Source organism: Myotis myotis, unplaced genomic scaffold (assembly GCF_014108235.1).
Source record: "Myotis myotis isolate mMyoMyo1 unplaced genomic scaffold, mMyoMyo1.p scaffold_m19_p_5, whole genome shotgun sequence".
Taxonomy (NCBI): Eukaryota; Metazoa; Chordata; class Mammalia; order Chiroptera; family Vespertilionidae; genus Myotis; species Myotis myotis.
Genome location: NW_023416357.1, coordinates 90790138 through 90811864, shown reverse-complemented (window position 1 = coordinate 90811864; position 21727 = coordinate 90790138). Strand labels below are relative to the sequence as shown.

Sequence of the window (21727 nt, the reverse complement as noted above, 5' to 3'; positions counted from 1 at the left end):
TTTGTTTTTTAACTATAGTCCAGCCCTCCAACGGTTTGAGGGACAGTGAACTGGCCCCCTGTTTAAAAAGTTTGAGGACCCCTGCTAGACTCTAGACCAGGGGTGGGCAAACTTTTTGACTCGAGAGCCACAATGGGTTCTTAAACTGGACCGGAGGGCCGGAACAAAAGCATGGATGGAGTGTTTGTGTGAACTAATATAAATTCAAAGTAAACATCATTACATAAAAGGGTATGGTCTTTTTTTTTTTTTAGTTTTATTCATTTCAAACGGGCCGTAGTTTGCCCACGGCTGCTCTAGACATTGCCAGATGTACTCTGGGGGGGGGGGGGGGGGGGGGGTGGGGGGGGTCCTATTTGGGGATCACTGACTTAGACCAAAAATAGGATTTCTCTATTTGACCATCAAAAACAGTACAAGCTCTGGAATCAGACTGCCTGGGTTCAAATCCTGCCCCTTTCATTACTAGCTCTGTGTCTTAGTCACTTAGTGTCTCTAAGCCTCAGTGTCCCCTTCTGTAACTTGTGATGATAACGGTACCTCTCATCGTAGGGGTGTTGGGACAATTTAATGAATTAATGGAGGTCATGCTTGCGGAACAGTGCGTGGTACACAGATGTTCTCAGTCTCAGTTACTGGCAGAGTTCTGAATGCCTTTGATTGTTGGTAGGAATCACCTTTGTTCTCACAAGTAGATTAACCTTCACTTGGATCAGCAGTAGTATTTTTTTGGAACTAGGCCCAGGGCCCTTGCAGGTGACTACTTGGAAGGGACTAAGGCTCCTGTTTTTCTGAATGCCTAAGGTGGGGGAACCACATGACCGCTGCATGTTTCAGCTGAGAAAAATGCACCCTGGGCTAACTTCTCAGGCTGTCTCTCCTGTGCCTGTGGCAGTTGGAAGATACCGATCTATATGGCCGGCCCTTCTTGACCTCTCTGAGACAGTAGTTTCCTTGTTTGCAATGGGAAAAGAGAAAAAAAACAAAAAACTACAACCTCTTATCTACAGATCCCAGCCAAACAGTCTGAAATCCCAAAGTTTTCCTTAACTCATTTGGTGGCAAAACCTGACCTGAACTGAGGCGAGCTCCTTGTGACCTTGATTATGTCACTCATTGTGGATATTCCTGTTTTGCTGCTGAAGAATCAGTGCCTTTGCTCGTGGAGTGCTATGCCAGGCCTGGTGGGGTGGATGCATAGAAGGGCACATACACCTGTGTCGGGGTCCCCGAGAGCACGTCCGGTCGATGACTTACTAGGGGGACTTGGGGCTAGAATCTATTACAGCAGGCTGAGTGAAGGGGTGGAAGTTTTGGAGGGAAACCAGACGCAGGCTTCCAGGAATCCTTTCAGTGGTGACACACAGGATGCCCTGGATTCCCCAGCAACCAGGTGTGACACGCGGGTGGAACGTGGCCAGCCAGGGAAGCTCATAGAGACCTGGAGCCCAGGATTTTTATTGGGGGAGCTGGTCACATCGCCTCTACCTGGCACTTACAAACTTCCAGACCCCCAGCAGGAAGAGGGGTGTTCAGCACACACCATCTTGCTTGTATGAACAGTTCAGGCGCAGGGAGCCGCTTGCATCAGTTCTGAAAACGATGGGAGCTCTCCCCAAACCCGAGCTCCCAGGTGCCAGCCAAGGGCCAGATTCGTAGCAGACCTTCAAATATAATAACCTCGGGCTGGCTGTGGCAACTGTGTTCTGCTCAACTCCTTATTACATCTGGTCCCAACGGTTCCAGTAAAGGATCATGAACCTGCATGTTCTTTTTCATATATATTTTTATTCCTTTTAGAGAGGAAGGGAGAGGGAGGGAGAGAGAGAAACATCATTGATGAGAGGGAATCATTGATCAGCTGCCTCCTGCACACCCCCTACTGGGGATCGAGCCTGCAACCCTGGCATGTGCCCTTGACTGGAATCAAACCCAGGACTCTGCAGTCCACAGGCCGGTGTTCTACCCACTGAGCCAAACTGGCTAGGGCGATCTGCATGTTCTTAAATGGCTGAGGTGCTCAGGGATAAATCTGAAAATTGGGTGAAAGAGTGGAAGTGCCTCGAACATGCTGGGCGGAGCCGGAGTGGTGGCTCAGCCCAGGAAGCCTGTGTGAACCTTTGTCCTCTTTCCTTCCTTAGAACCTGGGCCCCTCCATCCTGGCCGGCGTGGCTGTGATGATCCTCATGGTCCCCCTGAACGCTGTGATGGCCATGAAGACCAAGACCTACCAGGTAGGTATCTGTCTCCACCAGACTCCAACCTGGGCCCTGGCCTGGGGTCTTCTCTACTTGGATTTTGGCGGAGTTTCTTCTGCTCAGGATGTGGGGTTCTCAGCCTTGCCTACCTGTTGGGATCCCCGGAGGAGCTTTAACAAATGCCGACGTCTGGGCCCCCGTCCAGGGATTCTGATTCACCTGATATGGGTAGGGCCGGGCATCACAAGTCTTTAAAGCTTCCTGGGTGATCACAATGGGCAGCCAAGGTTGTGAGCTCCCGAAATCATTAGACCAGCGGGCCAGTGACTAAAAGCATGTCTGGGAGCCTCCGAGAAATCCTTACTTCCCCGGAATTTATTCGTGTGCATGTGTGCATTTTTAAGAGTTAAGTAAAAATGACCCCTACGCCCTCTCCCCACTTTACCTTATGCTAGATACAGTGATCAACTCTTTAGTTTCTGAGATATTTTGTATTTTAAGTTCTTAAATACCCAAGTAGCAGAGTGAATGCTTACTCATTATTAAAAAATGTTCCAGTAATACTAAGGTGCATAGATTAGAAGGGGATGTCCCCTCTCGCCCACAGTGAACACGGACCTTTCTGTGCATGCATAAAGAGATCTGATCGTATAGTTAGGTGTGGTGTGTATATGTATGTTTTTGTGCTGTTGTGACCACATGTATTTTTACACGGAAGGGCCTGTTTGGCGGCCTGATGTCATCATTTGACACCGTGCCTCGGGGATTTTTCTGTGGCGTGAGTCTGACTTCATCCTCTTGAACTGGTGCCTGATGGTCCATAACAGAGCCGGGCCAGAGTTTACTTCCCTGTCCCTGCCGATGGCTATTTATGATGTGCCTGTGGAGTTTCAAACGAGAGGGCCCGGCCCCGCTGATGGTGCCTGAGGAGAGATGACTCCCAGGATTGTGGGGATGAGGCCTCAGCAAGCAGGGGCGGGGCAGGCAGGAGAGGAGAGGCGAGGAAGGGGCTGTGGCCCTGCCGCCTTTCACACCTGCCTTTCACGCCTGCGACACGTGGGCTTCCCTGAGAGCCACCTCTGAAACAGCTGCAGTCACGGCTCCCACTCCTGGTGCTCAGTGTCCTCATGGGGGGCCCAGGCATGACCGTGGCACTCATGATGGGGTTCTTGTGAGCATTAAATGCCCAAATGCATGTAAAAGGCTCAGAAAAGTGCCTGGCACATGGGAAGAGCAAGATTTCTCTTAGCAATATTTAACAGCTGCATGGTGTGGACACCCAGGGGTCAGAACCAGTGCCAGCTGTTAAACATTTCAGTATTTTACCAGTATTATGGCTGAAAATTCATAAAGAAAATAACGAAACAGAGGGAAGAACCCAACATCATCTCTCTTGTATTTGAATCTGCAGTGTAGGGACCATGTTCCCTTTTTTCCCCTGGGTACCTGAAGGATTTTTCTTGCCTCTAGTCCTCAATCTTACAGGTTTCTTTGTGTCTAATTTAACATGATTCAAAGCAGGGTTTTGTTTTCTTCCCCTTGGAGCCCCTTGGAGCGCTCTCAGGGTCAGGAGTAGGGTTCATGGCAGTTGCAGGGTTGGCTCAGTTTTCACACCCTCAGGAAGGCCCATTTGAATAGGCTGGAGGGATGAGTGATGGAGGGTGTGATGCCAAGGCCAGAAGTGAGCAGGACAGCCCCCAGATGTGGGCTCATTGCTCTTCTCTTTGAAGGTGGCCCACATGAAGAGCAAAGACAGTCGGATTAAGCTGATGAATGAAATTCTCAACGGGATCAAAGTGCTAAAGCTTTACGCCTGGGAGCTGGCATTCAAAGACAAGGTGCTGGCCATCCGGCAGGAGGAGCTGAAGGTGCTGAAAAAGTCTGCCTACCTGGCCGCCGTGGGGACCTTCACCTGGGTCTGCACACCTTTCCTGGTGAGTGAAGCCAAGTTTATCTTGGCCACATCATTTTTATATTGCTTTATTATCATAGCTAAGTATTTTTAAATTTTAACAAGGCCTTCTCGTATCACTCCCTTTAAAAAGTGCCCTGCAGCCCTAGCTGGTTTGGCTCAATGGATAGAGCGTCAGCCTGTGGACTGAAGGGTCCCAGGTTTGATTCCGGTCAAGGGCACATGCCCGGGTTGCAGGCTCGGTCCCCAGTAGGGGGGGCATGCAGGAGGCAGCTGATCAATAATTCTCTCTCATCATTGATGTTTCTCTCTTTCCTTCTCCCTTCCTCTCTGAAATCAATACAAATATATTTTAAAAAATAAAATAAAATCTAAAAAATAAAAAGTGCCACACACACACCCCCCCCTTTATTTTATTTGTAACACTTAGCAGCTTCCAGCCCAGGGTCCTCAAAGTAGCCAGTTCAGCAACTGTTTGTTACGGGTTCCCCATGAAATAAGGAGTTTGCACCAGAATGTCCACCAGCATCCTCTGCTTCCTCCATGGAGAAGGACTTGCCAAGAATAAAAATGTCAGCTGAGTTAAACCGGGTGCTCAGTGCCGTAGTTGAGCTACATAAATTTTAACATGGCCTGTGGTGCCGAGGCCTTACCTACTGCTGACCGGTCACAGACTTGTGTTGGCAGTGACCTGTGCACCACACTTCGAGTGGCAATGCCAAACACACTAGAAAATTTCCTTATTCTTTCACTTACTGTGTCTCTCTCTACTGGAATGTCAATTCCAGGAAGGCAGGGATTTTGTCTTTTCTATTCAGTTGTAGTAGAAATAAACAATACAATAATTAAGAAATAATAATACAAGAATAAACTCTGCTTTGTGTACTCACAACTGTAAACCTACTTTTGCCTAACCCAGTATATTCTAACGGGAATTCTATGAACTAAAAGCACACATTTTCATAAATTGTCCAACTTCCTATTAGACTAACATCTGGCTCATCACAGCTGAGTTGCAGGTGGAATGTTTAAGGAAACTCCTGTCTTTTCAGTGTTTGTTGAAGTATATTTGTTCCAAGCTCAGGGGCCAGACGTAGACAGGTGTGGACCACGGGCCGTAGGATGCTGACCCGGCTTAGAGGGATGGAATGTTCTTCTGAGAGTCAGGGCGTCTGCTGATTCTGCTGCCAGCTCAGGGTGTGACCTCCTCCTCTGGTTTTCACGTTCTAAACATGAAGGGGCTAGGCCACAGGGATGTCACATATGTGGCCCTGCCGTCCCCTCCTCCCTTGCCCATTCCAGACATCCTCGGTCAGTCATGGTGTTCCCACCCACCAAGTTAGGTTCGAGCAGTGCCCCAGGTGACCACTGTCAGCTACTGGAGTTGGCACAGGGAGTGACTTGCCATCTCCTTGCTGTTCTGGGACTCTGTTTCCAAGAAACTCTCCAGCTCAAACACAGTGGCATTCCGGGCTAGAAGGTTCTACCGTCTTATTCTTTCACCCTCCAATCTCCCTGATTTTCCCCAGGGATTCAACAACCACCTTTGATTTTTAAAAGTAAAAACAATGTAAGACTGGATGGTAGTTATAGAGGGTGTTCATTTAATTATTTTTCTTTAAGTTGTTAAATACATGTTTATAACTGTACTAGAGGCCTGGTGCACCACATTCGTGCACTGAGCAGGGGGGTCCCTCAGCCTGGCCTGCACCCTCTCCCAAGTTGGGAACCCTTGGGGGTCCTTAGCACTGCTGTGGAGGCAGGAGAGGCTCCCTCCACCGCCTTTGCGTTCACCAGTCGTGATCCCGGCTTTTGGCTTAGCGGTGCTCCCCCTGGTTGGTCAGTGCGCGTCATAGCGACTGGTCATTCTGCCGTTCAGTTGTTCTGCATATTAGCCTTTTATTATATAGGATTCTATTTTGTATATGTGATACGTTTTATTTTAAAAACAGAAATGTATTGCTGTGGTAAAAATCGTTAAAGCTGTTTTGAAGGATCTACAACAGGGCTTGCCACCTCAGCGCTGTTGACATTTGGGACCCCGATAATTCCTTGTCTCTTTGTTGTGGGGGCTGTTCTGTGCATTGTAGGGTATTTAGCAACATTCCTGACCTCTACCCTCAAGATGCTAAGTGCTGCCTCTCCCTCCAGTGTGACAGTCACAAAAGTCTCCAGACATTGCCAAATGGCCCCCCAGTTGAGAACTGCTGGTCTGCAGTGAAAAGCATAGCTCTTTTCTTCCCAGCTTCTTTTGTGTATTTCGAGAGAGCCTATATATCAGCATAACAGTGACTATGCATAACAAATGTCATTAAACTTATATGTCTCTTTTAGTTACTTTACTTTGACACAAGTGATAGCAAATCATATAGAAATCCAAGGCGTTTTGTTTTTGTTGTTTTTTTAAAAATGTATTTTTATTGATTTCAGAGAGGAAGGGAGAGGGATAGAGAGATAGAAACATCAGTGATGAGAGAGAATCATTGATCTGCTGCCTCCTTCATGCCCCACATTGGGGACTGAGCCCACAGCCCGGGCATGTGCCCTGACTGGGATCCAAACTGTGACCTCCTGGTTCATAGATTGACACTCAACCACTGAGCTACTCTAGCCGGGTGAAGGCATTTTGAATTGCCCTTTTTTTTTTTTTTTTAATAGGAAAAGATATGCAGCCAGAAGGAGCAACGATAGGGTTTAATCCATGGGTTGTGTTACACTTAGGATGGGGGACTTTTTTCCCATCACCCTTTGCTCTGCACATTAAATCCTCTGATCAAACCGAGTTTCCAGCTTGTCACCTGAACATGTTAGCCCTTCGCTTACTGATTCTTGCCTTGGTCTCTATCAGGAAGCCATGGCAAGAGATGCCTAGGTGCGGACTGGCTTTTCTTGATCTTGAGTTTGCCAGTCAGTTTTGGGGTGGGTGATGGGCTTCCCGAGATGGAATTTGTTGAGCTGGGTGTCAGTCAGGACCTTGGCCCTGGCTGGGGCACCGAAGCCTCTGACTACATTAGGATAAAATATGTGGCCCTCGGTTCCCCTGGACGGTGTTTGCTGTTCATTTCCCTGGTGAATTCCTGAGCTTCAAGGATGATGAGGTGTTTAACCGCTGGTAGGTGTGATGGAAGACAGAGGCCGCGGGAGGTCAGACAGGAATGGGGGTGCCATATGGTGGGGTTGATGGGACTGTTTTTCTAGGTTACAGAGCCTGGCATTTATCATGTCCACTTAATGCACTTTCCTAAAATAGCTTCCCTAGGCAGCCGGCAATATTTAGCATTTTCCATCTTGGAAGATTTGCGAGCTTGCCTCCTGCTCTACCTTGTATCTCCTTTCATTAGATAGTTACCATTCCAGGTGTCATACGTGGACCTTGGGTTTTTTTGCTTGTATCCTAGAACATAGGGGACTTGGCAAATGGTGCACACTCAGCAAGTGTATGTAGAGAAATGAATGAATGAGATATTTGAGTAAACTATTTGTCTTGCAAATAGTCAGGAACTGTTTACTTTGCAAATAGTCAGGAACTATTTGCAAGACAGAAACTTAACTTAGATCTGACTAGGGTAAAAAAAAAAAAAAAGAATGAGGGATTTTTGAGTCACAAGACTAAAAAGTCTAGGAAAGTGCTGGTTTTAAGCATGACTAGGGTTTCAGGCATGGCTAGATCTAAGTGCACCAAAGATCTCTAGCCATCATTTAGCTCTCCTTTATCCTTTCTGTTTTTTTGTTTTGTTTTGTTTTGTTTTGTCAGATGTGCTCACCAAGCAGTTACAGTTCATCCTGTTATCTCAGTGAGGAGACAGCCCCCCTCTTTCCCTGTTAGCTCCTGCAAGGCTGTGGGATTGAGTCTCACTGATGGCAGTTGGCTACATGCTTATCCTGAATCACTACAGCCAGGGAGATGGTATGCTTAGATTAACCAGGCCTAGGTCATGAGCGTGGGGTGGGATGTGGGCGATTCCTCTTTAGCGGAAGCTTCTAGACCAGCGGTTCTCAACCTGTGGGTCGCGACCACGTTGTGGGGTTGAACGACCCTTTCACAGGGGTCGCCAAAGACCACCGGAAAACACATATATAATTACATATTGCTTTTGTGATTAATCACTATGCTTTAATTATGTTCAATTTGTAACAATGAAATTGGGGGTCACCACAACATGAGGAACTGTATTAAAGGGTCGCGGCATTAGGAAGGTGGAGAACCACTGATCTAGACTGAGGCTGGGCGAGGTTCAGTTCCCCAAAGGGAATTGAGATGTTGTTACCAGCAACTGGGCAGTGGATGCTGGGCCGGCAGTAAGAACAGATGTCAGGTTGTTTAGGGGTTGGGCTGGCGTGGATGGTTCAGTCATTTGCCACATTTCTCCGTGGAGGCACTGTTAGCACTTAGAGTGGGACGGGTGTTCTTCGTTGTTGGTGAAGGATTTCTCCCATTGTTTACCCTCACCCATGACAAGGCGGTAGCAAACCCCAGCTCCCCACCACCTACCACCCCAGTCACCTTCACACACTTCCACACACCCCCTGACAGAGAGAACCAGGCTAGACCTATTTCCTGCTGGACTGAGCCTCAGTGAGACAGGCAGGCTACTTCCCGGCCCAGCCGGCCGGAAGCCAGGGACCCAGTAATTGCTCCAGTGCTTTCTGTCCTCCTGACAGCCCATTGGCAGCTAGACTGCAGGTCACTGCTTTCTGCAAGCTTTACTTGGATGGGCTTCAATGTGGTTCCTTTCGCTCACGGGTGCATGCTAGCAAGATAGACTGTCCTTTTGTGACCTTCCCTCACTTAATTAGCTAGAAAGCACACCCCTGGGTGGAGATTTAATATGCTGATGAGACATGTGACGCATAAAGAAGCATGTAGTTACACACACAAGCGCCAAAGAGTCCCCGCCTCTACATGTTTAGATGTCACACTTACACGTCATCTTTCCCGCCTCAACTTCTTTCAAACCGTTCCCTGGCTTTTGTTTGGGGAGCAACATTTCTCTTTCTCCCTTAATTGTTTCCCTCAATGCACCAGCTACATATGATAAACCTGCTGCCTGAGCACTACTTTATGGGGAACTCACATGATTTCTATCTCCGACGTTCCCAAGAACCCAGTGGGTTCAATGGTAGGATTCTCACCTGCCTCCCAGGTTCAATTCCTGGCCAGTGCACCAGGCTCTATATCGGTTTCTGGTGATCTCTTCTGATTTCTATCCAGGGTGCCGGTAATGTCAGGATCTCCATGCTTGCCTCACCTCTGAGCACACAGTGCCTCGCACATAGTAGGTGCCCAGTTAGTAATAGGTGGATGAATGAATGACCGCTACTTCCTGGAGAAGCCAAAGCTGTGGGTCTGACAGGGGCCATATGATGTTGCTCCCTCTCTACTCACGCCCTGTGCCGACGGCAGCCACCCCATCACTTGGGCTGACGGATCTGGTATGTTCTGGTGGTGAGATCCTTGACGCCTGGTGTTCTCCGCTGCTGAAGAGACACATCTGAGTGTATGCTCTCCTGCCTTCAGGAAATCCACCCAGCTACCCACCCACCCACCCACCTATCTATCCGTCCATCCATCCGCCCACCCACAAACATTACCTGAGTACCTACCTTGATTTAGGTGCTGTCATGGGCACCGATGATAGAGCAGTGAATACCACGGACACAATTCTCCGCCCTCATGGAGTGTTCATTCATCCTAATTGGGAGAGACAGTAGGCATAACAAACACATCATATAGTGTGCTACACGGTCGTAAGTGCTATGGGGGAAAAAGACTCAGGCTAGAGCCATAGGGAAGGCTTGCAGTTTTAAATAGGATGATGGAAGACCCTATGGAGAAGGGGACACTGGAGTCTTTACTTGTTGGAGGTGAGGGGCCCCACCAAGGAGAAGAAAGAGTGAGTAGAAGGGCCCTGAGACTGGACCTGGCCAGCCCCAGAGAAAAAGTAACCATGGAGGCCAGTGGGGCCGGAACCGAGGGGCGAGGGGAAGAATGGTAGGAGCAGAGGCCAGACAAGCTACAGACAGGGGACGTTTACAAATCAGGTGGGCCTTCGGGCCCGGGTCAAACTTTAGCTTCTATCACAGCAGTTCTCAACCTGTGGGTCGCGACCCCTTTGGCGGTCGAACGACCCTTTCACAGGGGTCACCTAAGACCATCCTGCATATCAGATATTTACATTACGATTCATAACAGTAGCAACATTACAGTTATGAAGTAGCAACAAAAATAATTTTATGGTTGGGTCACAACATGAGGAACTGTATTTAAAGGGCCAGAAGGTTGAGAGCCACTGTTCTATCATAAGCGAAAAGGACTGGTTTGGAGAATTGGGCTTTTAAAAATGATTTGATATTTTTATTGAGATATAATTCACCACTTTTAAGTGTAACATTCGGTGGTGTTTAGTATATTCACAAGGTTGTGCAACTGTCACCACTATCTAGTCCCAGAATATTTTCTTCATCCCCCAAAGGAACCCTCATTGGCAGTCACTCCCCATGCGCCCTGCTCCCCCAGCCTGAGGCACCCACCCATCGACTTTCTGTCTCGGTGGATTGGCCCCTTCTGGGTATTTCCTGTAAATGGGATCCTGTTACTCTGTGGCCTTTTGTGTCTGTCTGCTTTCACTTGGCATCAGGTTTTCAGGTTCATTCAGATGTAGCCGGTGTCAGCGCTTCATTCCTCTTTATGGCCGAGTACTGTTCCTCTGTGCGGACCTATTTGGGGAGTTTGGAGTGAGGAGTGCCTTTGGTTATATAAGAGGCCACTGCCTGGAGGGAGGAGCCAGTGTGCAGCATGAGCACCTCACCTCCCCCTTGGCCGTGGAGCTGGAAAATGTGTGGGCCGTGCCGCAGGGGCACCCAGCTGGTTAATGTCAGAGCCAGGGCAGAACCAGCTTCGCTTCCCAGTGCCTTGCTCTCGGAACCAGTTTATAGATTCTTTGGAAGAATAATCCGAGGAACTGGGACTGAGTTTTGTAACAAGAAATAAAAACAGCCGCCATATATTGCATTTTTCTATGTCTGTGCTAAGTGCTCTGGGTACTGTACTAAGTGCTCCGCCTGAGCCCCGGGCCTCCTGCTGTAGCAGCCCAGCGAAGGTGTGTCAGGATCTCCATTTTGTAGATGGAAAATAGAGGCTCCCTTGGAGAAAGGAGGTGGCACACCCACCTGGTGTGTGGCCAAACTTACGCTTTTAATTTTTAAGCTTTACGACCTTCTAAAAGATAACACAGAAATGAGGCAGCTGAGACCCTGAAAATACTCTGAACCACAGCCATACCAGAGGCTTAGACTGGAACACAGACAGGCAGGGCCCGGCAGTTTATTACCGCCCCCCCCCCCCAATCCCCACCCCCAGTGATTCTAGGAGTCTGGGGCTTGCAGGGGGCTGGGAACTTCTGTTCATCTGCCAGGTCCAAGGTTTTCCAGACCAGACCGCCCCTGCTTGCATGTAGCAGATGATCTCTTGGGATGCCTGTTGTTAGCCTCCCCTGCTCTGCTCTGTCCCGGCGGTGAGGGAGGGGTGCAGACACTCACCCATTGATCTTTTCCCTGCTCCCTAAGCCAAGCAGCCTGGCCCTGGATTACTCAGGGGTCCCTCATTTCTCCTGTTTATGTGCTGTCATCTCTAACAGCTGAACCCAAATTCTGGCCGCCTGAGTAGTAAAATCCCAGGAACTTAAAGCAAAGTAGTAAAACCACAAGGCTTAAGGTGAGTCTGACTTTGTGGGAGAGGAAGCGGCTGTTGGTTTTCTTTTTTCTTTTTAAAATAAGTCTTCCTGTCCTGGGGGTATAAAACCATGTAAAGGTTTATGAGCTGGAAGGAACTTTGAAAGTGGCATTAATTCTCCACCTTCACCCCCATTTCACAGATGAGACAGCTGAGGCATGGGGAGAGGAGGTGACTTGCCCAAGGTCTTATTCAGGGTTCCTGGGTCCCAGGGACTGTTCTAGGCACCAAGGACCAGTCATGTGCCATTGTGGTGTTTACATTTTAGTGCAGGAGCCAGACAGAACATACATATGTTACCACACTAGATGGTGATAGGTGCCGTGAAGAAAAATAAACCATTTGGATGGGAAGGTTGTTTGGGCAAAGGGAACGGCAAAGGCAGAGGCCCAGAGGTGCAATCATGCTGTGTTCTTGGGGAATTCCGGTGTGCCCCAGAGGAAGTTGGTGGTAATTTGGGCTCCTGGTCATTTATTTATCCGTTCATTTTCTGAGTGTTATCTTGGGCGTCTTCTGCTGCCTCCAGTGGCCAGTGTAGGTGGTTGCAGCTCACGAGGGGAGGGCCTGAACACCTGGCTGGGGGAGTGGGGAGGGTACCTGCTCCCAGACTGTGACTGACGCAGGGACACAAGTCATTGACGGCATTCTGCTTGCAGGTGGCACTGTGTACTTTTGCCGTCTACGTGACCGTCGACGAGACCAACATCCTGAATGCCCAGAAAGCCTTTGTGTCCTTGGCCTTGTTCAACATTCTTCGTTTTCCCCTGAATATTCTCCCCATGGTCATCAGCAGCATCGTGCAGGTACGGGCGAGGCTGGGGGCTGCAGGGAGGGCTCTCCTGGGAACAAAACAAAAGGGCTTAGCTGTCCCCCTGCAGGCAGTTCCCTCCGCACCGGGCATCCCGCTGCGCCTGGCCCCGTGGCTTTCATGCTTTTGGTCGTACCCCAAAGAAAGAAATACATTTTAGTTCTTGACAAGGAACTCACATACTGAGGATTAATGCAGCCAGGCTTTCCCGTGCTCAGTAAGATGCTTTCTGAAGTATTTATTCTATTCCAGTCCGCAGTGTTCCACTCTCCCCTATCCCCTAGTCTGTCTTTTAAAAAATGCTTCTCTTGACCCATTAAATTGATTTCACCAGCCACTAATAGGCCTTGACACACCAGTTCAAAAACCCCAACCTAGACCACCCCCCAGAAGCCCTAAAATTCATGCCGTGACTCTAAGGAGAGGGAACTGCTCTCTCCACTTTAACACCATTTGAAACTCCCACCACTTGCCTGCCGATCGTGTTTTTCACACTCTTCTGCCTCGCGTTTCACATATTCAGGTTGAAAACCTCATTTTCAGCCGCACAGAGGAATCAGTCTTAAGATTTGGTTGTACAACTCTGGTTGTAGGCTTTATTTAAAAAAAAAAAAAAAAAAAAAGCAGATAAGACCCCTTTTTATTATGAAACATTTCAAACATATACAGAAGTAGAGACTAGGATAATGATGAACTTTGTGTACCCATCACCCGGATTCAACATTATGTCACACTTGTTTATCAGGTCGTTTTTCTATCCCTCCACCCCCCTCCTTCCTCCCTCCCTTCATTTCTTTTTTGTTCTTTGCTGAAAATTTTTAAAGCAAATCCAAGACCTCTTGGCCATTCACCCAAAAATACTTCTGCGTGCCTTTCTTCTTGCATAGCCGGAACACCATTATCGTGCCCAACAAAACTAACAGTGCTTTCTTAAAGTAATACTCAGCCCAGCTGCAAACTTCCCAGCTTTGCTGGCAGCGGCAGGGACAGCACCGGTGTTAGACCTGTGGGGTCAGACTGGACCTGGGTTCAGCAGCCTCGGTACTTGCGTTCTGGCTAGGGAAGAATTCAGAGCCAGAACTCAAAGCATAAGAGAACATTTATTTGGAAAATCTCAGAGGTTGACGAAGGAACTCGTAGAAAAGATGGGTTTAGGAAACAAGTTATAGAGGTAAAGGAGGGACCCTTGGAGCTTAGGAGTGAGGAAGGTAAAGGTGAAGTGCCTGGGGGGAGGGGACGGTTAAGGGGCTGGGGAAAGGCACAGGTCTGCTCCCAGGAGGGAGAACTGCTGGGTCCTCTGTCTTAAGGGTTTTAAGGGCGGAGATCTTAGGGGAGGTCCCAGGAGAAGATCTCAGTAGAATATTCAGCAGCTTTCCAGGTGTGTCCTTTCAGGGTCAGTGCAGCTGGGCCTGAGGTCAGCAGTGGTGTCCCTTGTCTGGTTTTGCTGCTTTTCGGGGCCTGGAGCTGAAACACAACTTGAGGCTTAGATGTTATCTCTAGGGAGGGAAGGTCAGGGGTCCAAATCCCATGCCCAGCAATATGAAAAGGTCAGGGGGTCCAACCTGCATGACCAGCGATATGCTAGTGGAGGAAAGGTCACCTGAGGGTGAGGTCCTGCCCTACATTTGTCCTTTGCGAGGCACTCGGGGCTTTCCGCCCTGTGACCTGTATCTGGCTCATCGCCTTCGCTCTGCTCATGTCTAACTGCCTAACACAGATTGTCTCATTAATGTCTTTACAGACGGGCTATTTGAATAAGAACCATTGTGTGTGTGTGTGTGTGTGTGTGTTTAAATCTATTTTTATTGGGATATATTTGACCTATAACTGTGTAAGTTTAATGCGTTGGTATATTGCAGTACGATTACCACCATGGTGTCAGGCAACACCTCAGTCACGTCACAGTTATCATTTCCCTTTTTGTGATGGGAACAGTTAAGATCTAGTCTCTTAGCAACGATGCTGTACATTCAGTCCCAGGACATACTCATCTCCTCGCTGCTCATATGTGCCCTTAAACGGGACCATTGCCTTTGGTTATTATGTTAGCCCCTTTGCATCCAGGAAAGTCCTTTTTAATACCAGTTGTGGGATTTTAAAGGAAAACATATTAGAACTGTTTTACTTGTTATTCTAAGGTGAATGCTGGTTTGGGGAAACGCAGAGCCTTCAGAAATGAGGGAGGGTGTGGGCCCTCTGCACCCAGGGCAAGCCCACTGAATGTTGGCCTGGGGTCTGTTTTGCAAAAATCCTTTCAAAAATAACCATATCTTGTGTATGGTTGCTTCCTGTGTAGGCGAGTGTCTCCCTCAAACGCCTCAGGATCTTTCTGTCCCACGAGGAGCTGGATCCCGACAGCATCGAGCGACTGCCCATCAAAGACGGTGTGTGCGTTTGGTCAGGATGCTGCCCTCACCTCAGCTGTCCTCCGTTTGGCTTTGCCCAGCAGCTTGTCTGTGAGACCGCAGGGAGCAGGTTCTCTGCAGAGTGGGTGGACGCTAGGGCCTTGTCTTGCAACTCCCAGGGGGGTGAACTTGCACTTCTGCTTTCTTGCTGGGCGGCACCCGTGGGCAAGGCCTCTCCCTGAAGGTCAGCTTCCGGAGTACCTGGACTTTAATTCTATTCTGGGCAGATGCACAGACAGAACTAGGCTGTTGGAGACTGGCCAGTTGTGTGCCCTTGGGCAGGTCCCTTCACTGCTCTGAGACTCAGATTCCCCATCTGGATAATGGGAATGAAGGTACTTCTCTGTGGCAGAGGGTTATATGGGTTTTTATTGGTAAGTTCGTTTATTTTGTAGCTTATTAATGCATCCTTTCCCAGCCAAGGCCCCTGACCAGGGATCTGATCCATGGCTGTGTCTCCAAGCACTTAATCATCGGCTTTAATAGCACTCACAGCAGTGGCCACTTCCATGTCAGTGACATTCCCGCCATGGTGCTCTGTTCTAAGGACATCGATGTAACATCCCATCTGCTGCTCCTTGTGGCACAGAGAGGGGGGCTGTGGAAACCCCCATTTTACAGATGAGGAAACTGGCCTCAGTAACTTGCCCAGATCTCCCAGCTAGTACAAACTGGAATCAGGAGCCACACGACAGCCTGTGCTCTTAGCCACTGAGTGGATTTGTTGTAGGCGGTGAGAGCAGCACCAGGTGTCTGATGGGTGGGGTCAGACCAAACCTGGGTTCAGCAACCTCAGTACTTAGGTTCTGACTAGGAAAGAATTCAGAGCCAAGACCCAAACTATAAGAGAACATTTATTGGGTAAATCACAGAGGTACAAGTAATTCCTAAAGAAATGGGCTTAGGAAACAAGTTATAGGAGTAAAGGAAGGGCCCCTTTGGGAGTGAGGAAGCATGGGGCAGGGAGAGGGGGAGGGGTGGGGGAGAGAGAAAGGCACAGGCACAGGCACAGGCGTGCTCCCAGGAGGGAGAGCAGCTGGGTCCTCACCCTAAGGGTGTTGTGAGTGGAGACTTTAGGGGAGGGCCCAGGGGAAGATCTAAATAGACTGTTCTGCAGTGTTCCAGGTGTGTCCTTTCAGGGTTCTGGTCTCCACTGATTGATTGGCTGGCACCAGGGCAGGGGGTCATTCAATGCAGCTGGTCCTGAGGTTGGTTTTATTGCTTATCTGGGCCTGGAGCTGAAATACAAGTTGAGGCCTAGATGTTAACTCTGGGGAGGAAAGGTCAGGGGGTCCTGGTCCAAATGCCTGGCCAGAGATAAGCTAGGGGAGAAAAGTCACCCTGAGGGCGAGGTCCCACCTTACAGATGTCTGTTGCTAGGCACCTGGGGCTTCCCACCCTGATCTTCTGTACCTGGCCCATCATCACCATCCTTGCTCCGTTCGTGTCTGTCTGCCTACCACATTTGAGTACTTACTATGTGCCAAGCACTGTTCTAAGGGCTCTCTGCGTATTGCCTCATTTACTCCTCATCACAGCCCTCCCTGTGGAGGCCATCCCATTATTCTCAATTCTATTTTACAGATGAGGAAGTTAGGCACAGAGAAGTTAAGTCACTTGCCCAGAGCTTTCCAGCTAGGAAGTGGCAGTGTAGGGATTTGAGCCCACACAGTGTTGGCTCCAGCGCCCCATGAATGTGCGTATGTATTGGTTATAATGTGTGCACATTACCTGGCACCTCATAGGTTTTCAGGTGTCTTCAGTGGTGTGTAAACACCCAGCACAGTGCCTGCCAGCCCAGGAATGGTGGTCGTTACTTCTCTAGTGCGACTGAGAAGATCTGCAGCGTGTTCAGCTCAGGCTTCGCACTACTGACGTTCCGGCAGATCGTTCTTTGCTCTGGGGTGTTTACCGGATGATGAGCAGCATCCCTGGCCTCTACCCACTAGATGCCAGTAGCCCACATCCCTATTTTTTTTTAAATGTTTTTATTGATTTTTAGAGAGAGAAGAAGGGAGAGGGAGAGATAGTAACATTGATGAGAGAGAAACATTGACTGGTGGCCTCCCGCACGCCCCCTACTGGGGATCGAGCCCGAAAACCCGGAATGTGCCCTGACTGGGAATGGAGCTGGTGACCTCTTGGTTCATGGGTCAATGCTCAACCACTGAGCCACGGCGGCCTGACCACACCCCAGTTTTGACAGCCAAAAATGTCTTGCTCCCCAAACATTCTGTCCCTTGGGGAGCAGAGTCACCCCCACTTGAGCACTAGTACTCACTGGATGCTGGAATCTTCCTCCTGACTTCCCTGGCCTCTGGTCATCCAGTCCCTGCTGTCCTAAGGACCTTCGTCCCCTCCCCACCAGAGGACACAGGGAGAGGCAGCATCCACACCAGGGTTAAGTGTCTCTGCATTGCCCAGGGCCTAAATTTGGGGCAGCCAGTGGAGGTTTGAGCTGCTGCAGTTCACAGCTCACTGCAGGCGTCATGTTGCAAAGCCCCACCCCAGCCTCCTGGAGCCCTGCAGACCTCAGCCCCTCCCTTCCTGCCCTGGTGGCAACCTGCTAGGCATTTTGACCTTCAGATGTTTATCCACACCTCCAGGTGCCAGACCTGGCAGCTTTCAGCCACTTCTCCTGGTCCATTAGCTTGTCAGTCTCAAGTGGCTTTTCTTAAATTTTTTTTCCAGTTTCCTCCTGGTTCTCCATTTTCAGTGGGGATGGGAGGAGGGAAGGAGGGAAAAGGTTAAGTTAGGTTAACCAGTAACTTCCTCTCACCACAACTTTTTGTTTTTGTTTTTGATGTATGGGAGAATTTATTTCTTCATTTGATAACTGCAAAACACCCCCATCTTATCTCTAGGTGGTTTTAAGATGGCTCATAATTAGAGTCAAATTTGTATTTTTTTAAGTGAGGGACATGGAGTGAAAGGAAAATAAGAGAAGGGAAAGGGAATGAGGACAGAGGAGCTCTGCATGTATGTAGGCTTTGTCTTACCACCCTCCCCCTGCCATACCCCACAGCCTGCTTCTACAGCGGATGTGACTGCTGTTTAGAAGGGTCTACTGTGATGAGAGGATGAGTTAGGGGGCAGCCCTGAAACCCAGGAGTTGGGGCGCAGGGCTGCTTTGTACATAAAGGAAGAGGCCCTGGTGTGTGGTGAGGGCCAAGGGCCAGCCCACGCTGATGGAGAGAAGCCCAGTGCAGGAGGGTGCTCACTGTTGCCGTTGACCTTGGCTTCTGCCCGGCCCTCCCGGCCAGAGCTGGCTGGCGGAACCTCCCAAGACAGGGCGAGGGAAGTCCCTGGCTCCCTGTGCTCCCCGTGGGTCCCCCCACCTCTGCGAGATGGGCGTCCGGATGGCGCAACCTCCTGCCTTTCAGGGCGGAGCCCTCTTGCGGTTTCCTTTTGCTTTCTGGGTCTGAGGCCACCTCCAAAATTGCTGGTTGGGTTCTTTAGAAACTGAGACAGATGTAACCAGATGATGCCTAGCGGAACTGTCTAGCCTCTGGGGTTGAACTACACTTGATTAGAAAAAAAATCAGAGCCTGCTGCTCACTCCCAGTCCCGTGACTTCATAGTGCCTGACGCGCTGTGTCTGCTGCTTTTCAGGCGGGGGCTCGCACAGCATCACCGTGAGGAACGCCACCTTCACGTGGGCCAGGAGCGACCCTCCCACCCTGAATGGGTAAGCCAGGATGTGGACAGAAGCACAGGGCTCTGGGCAAACATGGGTTCAGTGCCAGCCACGCTCCAGCTCTATGACCTTGAATAGGTCCCTTGCCTTTCTGAGCCCCACTTTACTCATCTGGGAAATAGATGCAGTCACACCTGATGAGAGTGTGCCTGGCACAGAGGGTTCCCTTTCATTGTAAGTGACAGAAACCTTGCACAGATAGGCTTAGGCAACAAAGGGAGATTTTTGCTGTGAGTAACTGAGAAGGGCCACTTTCAGGTACAGTGTGATCCAGGGACTCAGTGCCATTAGGATTCTCTGCATCTTGTCTTTGTTCTGCTTCTCTCTCAGACGGCCTCTCCCTTCATGATGGCAAATGGTCCCTATTCACTCCAGGTGTGGATTAGGACAGCGGTCACCAACCCTTCGGACTTGACAGATCACCAGTGGTCCACGGACCACTGGTTGGCAACCACTGGATTAGGAGACCTGCCTGCCTCTGATTGGCTCAATTTGGGTCATGTGCCCCTCCCTGAGCCAATTACTGTGCCCGGAGAGACCCAGCACACTGATTGGCCAAGTAGGGTCCCAGACTGTGATGCTGATGGTGGTGGCAGGCAGGCTTGAGTCTGTCGTAAGGAATTCTTGTCTGCTGGGATTTGCTCTCAGGAAGGAATTGTTCTCTGTCCTTCCGGGGATCTCCAGCTGCCTGGATCACCCTTTCTCACCCACTCCTTCCCTGGTACCTTGCCCACAAGGCACACGGTGTCCAGGGAATTGACCTGGCTTCCCGGGCAACTTGTTAAGTGCCTCTTATTTCCTCTGACTGGAGTCCTTGCTCAGTGGTTTCTAGGCCTCCTTAAGGAGTCCCCAAAACACAGGGCGAGAAGGGGCCAAATGTATCCCCCATGCCCCTGAGCAAATACCCCCTTCCTGGGAGCCAAATTACAGAGAAAAGGATCTGTATCACATCTCCCTGAAAATTCATGGTGGGGTTGCATGTTTAGGAAGTTCTTCCTTGTGTCTGACTCTACTCCTGCCTGCTTCAATTTTAGCTTTTCTCTCTCATTCTACTCCACAAGTAAATACTCTATGTCTGTGCTCTCATCTTTTCTTCTGTTCTTCCAGAATCAAAGGCTGTCCTGTTCCTCTCCCACCTCGATTCCCCAAATCTTTATTCATCCAAACTTTCTTTCTCCTCAGCCTATAAAGTTACTCCCGTCTCACCTGGATGATTGCAAGAGCTGCTTCCCTGAGCCCCCTAACCCACCCCCCTCACTGCACAGGAACAAAAGAATAGTCAGTGCGACCGTGCAGCAGGTCCCCAAGAATCAGACAGTGGGTGACAGCGAAATGTAACAGCATTTCCGCGAATAGGTTGAAAATCCTAATAGCAGCCGTGGAAAAGCACAGCCAGTGTGAGCAACCCAGCAGTGCCCTGGACGCGCTGCCCTTCTGGTGGAGGAAATCCTAGCTCTGACACACCCTGTGACAGGCAGTCACTGCCAGAGCGTGAGCTTATTTTCTTGTACCTGTCAAAGGGCAATTTCAGTGGAGGCCACCACCCACCTTCAGGATGGGCCTACCCTCCCTGCCTCATCTGTGTCATTGACATGTCAATCCCTGACCGTACACGCTACTCAAGCCTTGGCCTTTTCTTAAGCTGTTCTAGGTTTCTGTGTCTGACACACGCTTACTCTTCCTTCAGAGTTCCTTTTGAGGTGCCCTCTGCCCCCAGGGCACCTGTGCTGTGCCCCGGGGCAAAGTGAATAGCCCTGCATTTGGCTGATCACTCAGGTCTCCGTTTTCTCAGATGTGCTGGCATCTCAGCACCTGGCCTGTGCCTCACACAGGAAAGACCTGAGACTGTTCACTGAGCCAAGCACAGCAGCAGAAACACGGGAGAAATGTCCACATCGTAGAGGCGCTCGACCACCCTGCCTTCCGCTTCTCTCTCTACTCAGGGTAAACCCAGCTCCGTGGCCCAGGGCACCGGCCCCTGTCGACCTCATTCAGGTGAGAGCATGACTGAGGCACTGTGTGTTGTGTCTTTTCAGCATCACCTTCTCCGTTCCAGAAGGTTCCTTGGTGGCCGTGGTGGGCCAGGTGGGCTGTGGAAAGTCATCTCTACTCTCAGCACTCTTGGCCGAGATGGACAAGGTGGAGGGGCACGTGGCTATCAAGGTGAGGACAGGGTGAGAGGGAGCCGTGGGGGCTGATGGGTGAGAGGAAGGTCAGGTGTGATGTTGGCTTCTCTTTCATGTGGTCCCCGTGCATGAGGCAGGAGCAGCAAGGTCTCTCTCTCTCTTGTTCTTTCTCTCGCATTCTTTCTGCCCTTCTGTGCCATCCGGAAGAAGTGTCACTTATTTCGTGCTGTGTCCGAGCACCAAGCATAGTGCCAGGCCTGGAGTGGGCACTCAGTACATATTTAGGAAGCACACAAATGTTCCCTGGTCTGCTCACTGTCTCTCGTTCCCTCCCCATCTCTGCTCCTCAGTGTACATCTCGTGACCTCTTTGTCCATGAGTCTTTCTGGCTTGTTCTCTCTCTACGGAGCTGTGTGTGTGTGTGTGTGTGTGTGTGTGTGTGTGTGTGTGTGTGTGTAAAAGTAACTAAACTTAAGATTTCTGATTTATGTCATTGGAATGTGATCTTAGAGAATTCTTTTTAAGGGAACTGTTTAAAATCTGAGTGTGTATTGAGTTCTTAATATGGGGCTAAAACAGACTGTGGTTTTATTGCATTTAAATACACAGAGTACTGTGAACGAAGCTGTTATCTTCCTCAAGAGAGAGTCTGAGAGGCTGCTTCAGTGAATAAATGAGTCCTTTAGAAATTAAGTGTCTTGTTTTGCATTTAGCTCATTCCCCATGAAAGCCTTCTCCTGGGGTAGGAAAACCTCCCTCAAAGTTTTGTTGGTACCAGCGGTACCTGCAGTGGGGTCTGTAGCAAGCCCACGTTGTGGGATGTTTTGGGAAATACTACACACTCTGGTT

General features: G+C 49.6%; 1 protein-coding gene and 1 long non-coding RNA gene across 4 annotated transcripts in view; one reads left to right on the top strand and one right to left on the bottom strand.

Annotated features, from left to right (window-relative positions):
• The window catches only part of ABCC1 (ATP binding cassette subfamily C member 1), a 143990-nt gene that overhangs the window by 81924 nt on the left and 40339 nt on the right, over window positions 1–21727 (top strand). For all 3 annotated transcript variants that reach the window (XR_004967433.1, XR_004967434.1, XM_036308386.1), the window contains exons 11-16: window positions 2142–2234; window positions 3929–4132; window positions 12499–12645; window positions 14947–15034; window positions 18668–18743; window positions 20789–20915. Coding sequence is in view for 1 of the 3 variants with exons in the window: in XM_036308386.1 (XP_036164279.1) it covers window positions 2142–2234; window positions 3929–4132; window positions 12499–12645; window positions 14947–15034; window positions 18668–18743; window positions 20789–20915 (735 nt within the window). In the remaining 2 variants the exon portion in view is untranslated. The remainder of the gene's footprint in view (window positions 1–2141; window positions 2235–3928; window positions 4133–12498; window positions 12646–14946; window positions 15035–18667; window positions 18744–20788; window positions 20916–21727) is intronic.
• Window positions 16040–17515, bottom strand: LOC118655868. The gene is made up of 3 exons (XR_004967435.1): window positions 17337–17515; window positions 16787–17023; window positions 16040–16293 (listed from the first exon to the last, which is right to left on the bottom strand). It is a non-coding gene; the product is annotated as an uncharacterized LOC118655868 (long non-coding RNA).